Genomic DNA, 10922 nt, shown 5'->3' on the forward strand with positions numbered 1-10922 from the left:
ATAACACACTAGTGTCAAAAATGCAAAAGCGTATAAACTAGGGATTCCTGTATATAATAAAAAATAAACTTCAATTATATATTTTTCATGAAACCGAATGACCTAAATCCACTGCGACTTCCGGTTCCTAAGCCTAAATTTAATTAACTAAATTATTTTCTGCCCTATTTCCCTCCCCTCTATTTTCTGAGAAAGTACTCGTGCAACGAATTTCCACTGTCGTCTTTTCATAGAGAAACGAGAAAATAGAGAAAATCCACAAGAATCGCTTTACAAAACCATCAAAGAATTTCCCATTTCCATAGCACCGTTACAAAATACAGAAATAGACTTTTACGGCTCTCACATCACAAATTTTTATTACAAAATCAATGCCCCTATTCCGGGTTGGTCTCGAGTTTCCGGCAAAATACCCAGCGAAAAAGTGCCACTACTGCCATCTATGCATCAACGGATCTACTAAAACTCTGTTTAAAATACAAATCGAAACATTGGGGAAGATTTCCTTGCTGCTTAAAGTTCTGTAAATGGAAATAGGAAGCTATTTGGCAACTATGTAGAGTTCAATGAGCTAAAGTGTCTATTAAGGTGGTATGGAAAATATTAAATCTCTATATACTCCATTAAACATTGTAGAAAATGGAACAGAGTATAGAACAGAGTCTCTAAATAAAAATAAATTTAAAAAAATTAGAATAGAGCCTCATTCAGAAGGAAGCTTTACCGTTTACACTTTTATTATCAAATTACAATACTGAAAACACTTTATTTTTAAGATTTTTTACATATAATTTAACAAAATACATATAAAAAAACTATAGTTAGCTAGCAAACTTAGACATTATTAATATCGGGTGCTCCACTAAGAAACTGAAGATATTAGCAAAAATATAATAAAAACAAAAAATTAGTAGGCCACTTTGATTATGACCATTTTAATAAAAAATCAATTAGACACTGTTAATTAATTCTAATTCGATATTATACCAGAATTCCATAATACCAAATGTTTAACATCTAATAATTAAGATGCCAATGCCAGTGAACAAGAAACGACGGACGCTTGTATTGTCATGGTAGACTTTCGAAAGAAAAGAAAAAAAGTTGGTTTTAAAGTAATAGTTTAAACGTGAAAGTGTGTTTTATCATTTGAATGCTTTTCTAAAAATACCTCTATTACTGGAAGACTGGAAGAAGCCGTTAGATCCTGTGATCCTTGATGTACAATACTTTCTAGTTTTGCCTCAATTTTTCGTGACCACCCTAACACAATTCTCTCCAACGTTGCCAAACTCTGCAATCGAGCCTAACAACCTAGAAAACTCAAAAAAAAACTCTAGGAAAAGTCTTTTTAGTATTTCGGCAAAAAAACGCGAGTTTCTAGGGATATCTGCCTGCCAGTTATCTCAGGGTTAGGCAAACGCAAAAGCGCCAAAGTTCAAAAAATATCGTGCGGCGACTTCTCTGATTCGACGCCGCGTCGCGTCGCGTTATACAGTCCCCTACATTACCTTGAACTAAATCTGGATCAATATTCCGCAAAAGCAAATATTTTGATTCCCGTTTAAACCTAAACATTGCTACGCAACTCGGTTAAACTGTGCTCAATGAATGGCCTTTTTTTCTGTATCCGTTCTTTAATAGAATGCAAACGGACAAAAATAAATTTTAGTTACGTGAAACACTAAATTGACAGTGACCCAAATCCGCGATTTTCTAATTTTCGCGTTTTTTCTTATGGCGGGTGTAAGAAATTCGGAAGAAATAGACATAAACGGTGCTAGTGATGATGTATTTTCTCCAAAACCACCAGAATCAACCGAAGAATGTCAGGAATCTTGTACTTTCGAAGCGCCAGATGACTCTGAGGTGCAAGAAAGAAAATTGGCGGGAGAAACACAATTACCAAGCACCAATGACACAGCTCAAAATGAAATTAATGAGGAATTAGATGATTCGAAGGAATATAATACGGAGGAATTTGAAAATGCGGAAATGCTGGCAAAAAATCCTGATGACGATGAAGATCTTTATATGTACGAAGAAAACGCGAATTATGAAGAAGAAGTACAACAAGTAGAACATGAAGAATGCGATGATAATCGTGAGGATAGAAGCAGGACGTCGAATGCTTCACAACTGGCGAGGAACTTGAAGAAACGAAGCATTAAATGGTAAGTGAGGTTAGGTTTGCACTAGATTCATAACAATAATAAAAAATCAGCTGATTTGTTGTTAAATGTCAAATAAAATGTTTTTCGTGTTTTCATTCTCTTTAGCGCTATTCGGTCCACGGCATAAAAAGGTGCTAATTGTTGTTGTCATAGTTTTAGCTGTCGCTACTAGGGCATATAGCAAATTTGTACCGACGAGATACCGATTATCTCTACCGTGGGGTTAACAAGGGCACGGTAGAAATGCCGATCTTCGTCGGTACAAATTTGCTAGATAGATACCCTATTAACGACAACTAAAACTTTAACAACAATAATTAACACCTTTTTACTACATAAAGATACTACCTTAAGGGGGCTTGCACACACACCGGCAAAATCGATGGCGGTATGTGTGTCGGTACTATTGCAATAAAAATAAATTAGCTCCTTCACATATAGTCCGATCCGGTAAAATAGTCGTGGACCGGCAAATACAATAGAATTAAATACAACTGTCGGAACGGGTGCAAAGCCGGCGCCGGCTCCGGCACCGATTTTACCGGTGTATGTGCAAGCGCTCTAATCACGAAGCTCATTGGTCGTACGTACCCAGTGCTATCGCAACTTATCGAAATAGACGATTGTCGATGCCGTGTACAAAATAGCGCCCCAGGGAAATGGTTTCAGAGATGATATTAGAATAATACTCAAAAAAAGTATTTGAATTTTATTTATATCATACAGGGTGATTATTAAATCACCGTAAATATTTTCTGTGGCAGATAAAGTGACCAGACGTCCGTTGTTCACGATGTCTGTCCCTAATATTTGTCCGTCCAAATGTTCGTCAATCGAATTCAACCAATTCAAAATTATGTTACCTTTGAAAAAATTAACGAGTGGAAGCAAAATACTGGTACTGAAATAGATATAAAATGGGCGGAGGTTTGTCAGCTTTTTTCTTTGACAGATATTTTCTACTATAACCAAATCATTCAAAAAATTATTGATATCCGTTACACTGCATATTAAATGTATAATAATATACAGGGTGTAAAAACATAGTATATCAAACTTCAGTGGGTGATAATACAAAAAAAAATAAATAAAAAATTCCTATGAGCGAAGTTACAGTCATTGAGTCTAAACAGCCCGTTAAGAAGCAATGTTAGAAGATGCGAGTAGATTGACCGTCTGCGGAAACTCTGTCTTGCTCTTGTTCCATAACAGGAGTGTAAAATCTATTGACACACACTGTTCATTCATGCCATTAAAATGTATTTAAGAAACCAAATTTTAAATAAAACAGTTTACAAGTGTTGTATTATTTTTAACTACCCTTTCAAGAGTATTAACTTTCTCGGAAAGCTCGTATTGTATGCGGGAGGGGGGATCTTATATTTCTATTGTGTCCCCCTTTTTGAGTTATAACTCATCATACAGTTTCAGGGCTTTGGCAAAAGCCAGTATATATCTGGGACGGTTTTACAGAGGTTAGTTCTCCATCTTCGAGATCAGTCAAAGTTTATGACATGAATGGTTGTCGTCTTGGCGCACTCGGTGATGAAGTGTTCTGGTGTTACCCCATTTTCCCTACAGAATCTGCATTGTTGCCGTTGTTTCTTAGCTTCAATCCACTGTGGTGTTCATTGAGGATACAGTGTCCTATTAAAAATCACGGTGCAATCCAAAGATTGTTCTTACTTAAATCAATATGTTTATAGAATTGTTTTGTTTTATTTTAATCTGTAGAATCACCCACTGAAAATTATTACACTAATATTTTTACACCTTGTATAGTGTCAGTACCCATTACAGTACTTTTCCTAACATATATAAAAGAATCCTCTGATGGGGTTCTACTACTACGCCGCTATCGAAAAGTTGGCGTCTCTCAAACAACTCGGTCTGACGTCACTGTGGTAGACAATGAGCCTAGCGAGGGTCAAGTCGCAAGGGGGCGGTATTGTGCGGCATCTGTCCATGATAAACGCCATTGTGTCAAGAGTACCGAAGGGCGAAAATCGCACGGACGCATCACGTGCCGATCCGAGGTAACGCTCAGCTCGGTCGGCTTACTGTAATGAGCAAGCAGGTCCGTACCGACAAAAAAAAATTGTGACAATTTTAGTGTCACAAGGTATAATCTTTTAAAATATTTTGCGGTACATCCAGCTAAAACAGAACTAGATACCAATTTGGTATGTTACAGTGAAAGTCGGAAATCCAGTAAATACCGTATGGTCGAAAAAAAAACGGCGTCAAAGTGTGACGGGGAATGACAATCGATGATGATTTGGCATAAAACTAGTTATAGGAAAAATTAAAAGAGGATAAAACTTCTCTATTTTTAAAAAAATACTTTTTCTCGAATTTTAAACTAGATCATTTAAAAATCATTTTCACTGAATATAAAAATAAATTACATCCTTACATCCAAAATTATCATCGATTATCATTCCCCAGCCGTCTTTGACGCCGGTATATTATTTTAATCGTATATTATTTTAAACTATAGCACTAAGTAGCAGTAAAAATAAAAAATATATTTAAAATGTCTAAATGAAACTACTTCAAGGAAATTTTAGTTTCTTTGCACAGATACGTTTATTAATACCAGACATTATACCGGGTGCGTCTCAAAAGTGGCTTACCCCTATAACTTTTTATTTTTTCAGATAAAAAAACGAGATTTGGCATGTTAGTATGTGACATAAATTAGGATTGATTGACGTCATCGTTCAGTATATGACATAAATCAGGATTGATTTATCGTTCATTTGTTTTTGGTTTGGTTTGGTTTGGTTTGGACACAGGAAGTCGCCTGTGTCACCGGAAACGACTACAACTTTTGATTTTTAAATGGCACCCTCGGTATATTTGTACTTTATTCGATAGAAAATGACACTCTTAATAGAATGACATATGTCAACCTTTGACATTTTCGCGTAGGTATGGTTTATTTGAAATTGTAACATGCGGTTCATAAAGAAAATTTGACCAAAATAGCAAGTGTGTGGTACCAAATTATTCGTAAAAAATGCTTTTTCCAAATATGCTAATGAGCCACCCTTGTTTCATTTGAAAAAGTTCAGATATGATTAAAAATACGATTTAGGCATCTGTTAACCCGCCAGTACAAGGCACGAAAAATATTAGACGATCAAAACTACTTTTCCAAGGCTCCTTAATTAAAAATTAGTGTTTTTAACACAGCCATGGCACTCTAGATTGATATTTAAAATACGATTTGTTTTTAAGCAAAAATTTCAAAAGTTGACATATGATGTGTCATTCTTTTCAGAGTGTCATTTTCTATCGAATAAAGTAGAAATATACCGAGGGTGCCATTTAAAAATCAAAAGTTGTAGTCATTTCCAGTGACACAGGAAGTCGCCAAAAACAAATGAACGATAAATCAATCCTGATTTATGTCATATACGAACGAATAATTTATGTCATGTCTGAACGATGACGTCAATCAATCCTAATTAATAGTTTTTTGCACATGAAATATTTTTAATAAGGTTTATATTGCGAATTATTATTGTTATTATATTTTATATTATTATAATATTTATTGTTATATATTACAATATATATTGTTATAATATTTGTATTGTTTATGAGTTCTATGAAAAATCAAAAAGTGATAGCCATACATTGCTAACGTCTACAGATGCCTGAACAATGCATTTATTTTATTTTTTAATAGATTAGAAAATAAATTGGTAAAAAAATGTCGAGTACGCCCCTGTCGCTCGATGCATCCCTTACAGCTTTTATTGTTGCACTCTGCAATGGTAGGTAGAGAAACTACGCGATGGATGAGTTCTTAACTCGATCTTCCTAATTATTTCAGTATTGACCAGTACTCCGTCAGTGCTGACTCCTTTTTCTTGCGGTATTCGGTTCCTAAAAAAACAATCCCCAGTATTTAGCAAAATTTCGCTTCGAATGTATTTACATTCCAGTGTACGTTTGCGAATAGACAAAGTGTTGTTCGGTGTTTGTACGTGTATTTTGTGTGTACCGATAGAGGTTTAATAAATAAGTACTGACTAGTGTATGATGGTACTAATTGTACAATTTACCTACTGATATAAAAAGGTAAGAAAATGAATTTTAACAATATTAACTAATATTATTTGTGTAAACATATTCATTAAATATAAATAACATTTAAGCATAATTTTCATTAATCAGAACAATTTAAACTATAGTTGAGAACCTAGTGACGCGTGACCTTGAAATGTTTTCTTGTAATAATAATATCAGTGAAATATATAAACATAAAACCACCCTCATATACAGGGTGTTAAAAAATAGTGTTCCAAATTTCCATGAGAAGTTTCCTTATTTCTCTGAGACTGATTTATTAAAGTTTTTTTTTCTTCCTATACCTACCAACCTTTGACTCATATTTTAAGTACCTTAGTAGTAACTTTCACTTTCACTTAAAACTTTTTTGGATACTTATCACTTTGAACTTTGAACACTTAGTTCAAAGTTAAAAAGGCCTCAATCAGAATAATTCATGTTAATTTTGAAAATAAAATCGAAAAAAAATTGATTATGCATTTTAGTTTTCTCAGAAATGTTTAAAAATTCTTTTGACATATTATTCAAACCAATAAATTGTTGGGTTTTATTTATCATTTAAATTAAATTGGTCATAAAATTTGTATATCTATCTATCTATCTTTGTATATCTTCTTCTCTTAGAATAAGAATAACACCACTAAAACAATTACTGAATAGTAAAATAGGTATTTTTTTATTACCTTTATCATAAAATTCTTATTATCCTTTTAATATTCATTTGCCTGTTTAATTTATCAGGAGTACCTACCTACACCAAAATGCAAAATAAATGCAACGAAAAATTATATCAAATTTTATTTCTCTCTACCAATTCTTTTTGTTGCTCAATATTATATACAGAGAGATGTTTTTCAAAGTTGTGCATTCTTTGTATGGGGAGTCTTCCACTGGGAGTTGAAGGAGTGGAATTTTTCTTTTGAGGGTATTCCAAGCTCCTGCAGTACTGTTTCTGTTTTCCGTCAATGAACATTTTAATCAACGTCGCATTGGCATATCTGAAACCAATGACAATGTGCAGTGGTGTTAGGTCTAGAATAGCCTCAATTGCTGCTGTTGAGCAGATTCTGATGGCTTCTGTGATGCAGATGCATACCAGTCTCTGTATTTTGCACAGACCTGCTATTTTGCCTTGCTGTACGTTGTTTCAGTTTTGAGACCAAGCAACTACTCCGTAAGTTATCTGGCCAGTCTTCTGCAGATCATGAGAGCCTTTCAGCCTTTGTGGCTTTGTTGGTAATGTTATTAATATGCCTGTTCCACAGAAGTGAAAGAAATATAGTCTTACTTTGATATAAATCTAGTCTCACAATGTTTACCCAAAAATTTTTCGAAAAAAAAACTTAAGATGAAACTTCTAAATGTAAACAAAACAAAAACTCCAAAACCTTAACATCTGTCGTATTGTCTAATAAAATTTTGAAAGGCAAAAAATGTATTTGGAAATTAATTAATTTAAAAATATATTTTTTTCTTACAGTAACATCCATAAACAATAAGAAAAATAAGCTACCTATTGTTTTGATGAATTATCAAACATGCCACAGTGCTACGTGGAAAATTGCGGAAACTACTACGGGAAAACCCGAGGAAATGCTAAAATCATCTACCACATGATGCCGCTAGACCCAGCATTGGCAGCAAAATGGGCAAAACTATGTGGCAGACCGGAGGTGAAGAGGTCATCATACGCACGAGTTTGTAGCGATCACTTTTCACCAAAATGCTACCAAAGGGATCTACAACATGAATTACTTGGTAAGAATTTTAATAATAAACAGGGTATACCGAATTATATTTGGACGGATTGTATACAGCCTATATTCTGCAGATAAAAATAAGTCATAAAGTTCGTATAAATTTATGTCCTAAAGACCTTCGTTTGGGAGGAGGTTTGGAAGTTTCATTTTTATTTCGATTTTTTCTAAATAATTTCTGAACTAATGTCGATATTTTGATAGCAATGGTTTTTTTTGACATGATAGATTCGATTTTGATGTCAATATGACTCCTAATTTTAGAGGGTGTACAGGTTTTTTATTCAAAAAATGTCTCTTGGTAAAAATCGTTACGAGTAATGGTTCTCAAGATATTTGAAATGGAAATAGTCAATCATTATTGACAAAAAATAAAAGTTGTAAACTGTGCTCAAAAATGGGATTCTGTATTAATTAATAAATACTTATTCGCCGATTACGGTCAATTTCTAACCGTTTTGAAAGTCACGAAAATAAGCCATAATTATGTAAGTATTCCTTTTCCATGTTAAACACTAGAACTGTATTGAAAATACAATTTTTTTACATTGAAAACTATGTTGATTTTAAAAATAGCAAAGCTAAATCTTAAAGTAAATTTACAAGAAGAAAGGTAAAAAATACTGCAATAGATTGGCATAATTTGCTTTGGTTTTTGTATAAAAAAATATCTCTATAACTATCCTTTTTTTATTTACAGGTTTACCATTACGAAGAAAACTCAAACCTGATGCCGTCCCTGATACAAATCTTCCCAAACCTTACCGACCCAGAACTAAGGACACCAAAATTCTTCCTAAACCTACGAATATTATCAAAACCATGCCCAAACTATGCAATACTTCCCCCAAAAAGCCAATAAAGGAGGACATAGAAGTTCCAAAAATCGAAGCAAAACTCAGAAAAATACTGACAACAAGCTCACCCGTACGTCAAAGAATCAGTATCATGACTCGAAGTCCTATGAGCTTCAATCACTCTCAGTTTTTAAATAGCACACCTACAGAGCTCTACGTTTCAAAATTAGATTCACTGAAAGAAAATGAATCTATATACAATAATAATTCATCAAAAAACAACAACAAATGCGCTAAATTGCCCATGAGGTCTAGCTATAGGATAGCTAAGAAGAAATCTATTGAATCTCTAAGCGATTCCTTCACAGAAAAGGTGAACAGCAAGGCGAGAAGTGGTGATAAACCTGAGAGGTTTGAAGATAAACTCAAGTTTATGGCCAAGTTGCAGCTGAAATTTGAAAGAAAAGAAAACAGTGTCCAGCCTGCAAATAACTCGGAAAATTTTCTGGGAACTGATAAAAACAGGTAAGATAATTTTAGTGCAGTATAAAAGGAAACAATAACCCGGCATTTATTACGTTATATTATATGAAATTACTGAAATTAGGTATTGGTACTTATAATGTTATACAATAGTTACTTAGGTCATAAATTGACTTTTGAGTAATCAGTAGTACGATAGTGTACATAATAGTTTTTATGTGTCTAGGAAATTCTAAGGATGTTAATTACCGAGGGCAAAGTTTGTCTCTTCTGAGGTTATTAACATTTTATAATTCCCGTAGTACATAGATAATTTGATTTCTTACTGAAATCAGTATATTTTGTAAAATGTTGCGTTTATTAATCTTCCGGTATATTTCTATTAGCGCTGCTGGTAGGAACTTTGTTTGTTACCAGGTTACTATTGTATTAAATGACCTGTTTATAAATTGACGGTTTTTGCCAATCGAGTTCAGTTTTTTGTCAAAAAAACGCCTTTTGCACGAATTCGCACACGTTAGATTACGTTTTCATTAAAATGGAGGAAATATTAAAAAAAGCTGAAGAACAATTGTTACTTCCATCTAAAAGTGCCAAAAATCCATTTACCAAAAAGAATATAAAAAAATACCAGTGTCTAGGACAGAAAAAAGAAAAATATTTTAGCAAGCGATGTCAATGAAAAAATTATTATAATATGTGACATTAATGATGTAAATAAATTATTAGAGTTATTAGAATGTCCATTTTAATTTATATTATTATTTACAATCTCTTTTGTATTTCATGGTTGTTATTTATAAAAAGTTAGGGGAATTATGAGATCTTAATTCCCGTTAATAATATTCCAAGGGAGTTATGACTCCAGTTATTGTTAGTGGTTTAATATAAGCTTATATTGTCTTGGTTAGGCAATATAAGCTTATATTATTTCAGTAAGAACTAAAATTATTTTTAACACCACCGTCGCTAAAATCAGTGCCCAAATAGCCGTTGCCAATTTCTCATTAAACTTTCCAATTAATTCACCCCTAACTTATCATTCATTCATCCCCACCGGCACTGCGTCATCCCTAATCCATGTCCCAATCGCTGGACCAACACGTAGATACGCGCCCCCTCTAACGAGCAGGAAACGATCAATATCCCCTCCACCACCTTCATCCCTTTGGGTGATGCACTAATCACGATGGAACATGAAACTAGCCGATCGTGATATGAAGGAATTTCATGAAATCACATTTAAATTACATTAAGAGAGGCTGGAAAAGTATAGTCTGTCCAACTAGAGGATACATGACAGTGACAGTTGTTGTTTGACATTTTAAGTCACACATATAGGGTTTCCATACAAGTTTTTGGAAATCCAGGGTGAGTGAGCTTTGAGATGTGGACAAAATCCGGATTTCGGACTTTATAATTATGTTACTTTAATGACTCATGTCAGCTTAATAATATATTTTCTTACGTTTGTGCTTAGGCAGGTATAAAAGTGCTTTACTTTTATGCCGAGGCGTTAAAATAACTTTTTTTTGTGTTCTCAATCACGTCACAAAAATGAATACTTTTGTACATACATACATACTGCCATTACTCGCTGACGAGTATTTTACACGCATTTTTTTCAT

General features: G+C 33.6%; 1 protein-coding gene across 1 annotated transcript in view; it reads left to right on the plus strand.

Annotated features, from left to right (window-relative positions):
- Positions 1–1565: 1565 nt before the first annotated feature.
- Positions 1566–10922, plus strand: part of LOC115879964 (ATP-dependent (S)-NAD(P)H-hydrate dehydratase) — a 62373-nt gene continuing 53016 nt past the window's right edge. Inside the window, exon 1 of the mRNA XM_030897041.1 lies at positions 1566–2174. Coding sequence (XP_030752901.1) covers positions 1738–2174 — 437 coding nt within the window. The 5' untranslated portion in view covers positions 1566–1737. The remainder of the gene's footprint in view (positions 2175–10922) is intronic.

Source organism: Sitophilus oryzae, unplaced genomic scaffold (genome assembly GCF_002938485.1).
Source record: "Sitophilus oryzae breed Bouriz unplaced genomic scaffold, Soryzae_2.0 scaffold_1590_pilon_pilon, whole genome shotgun sequence".
Lineage (NCBI taxonomy): Eukaryota > Metazoa > Arthropoda > Insecta > Coleoptera > Curculionidae > Sitophilus > Sitophilus oryzae.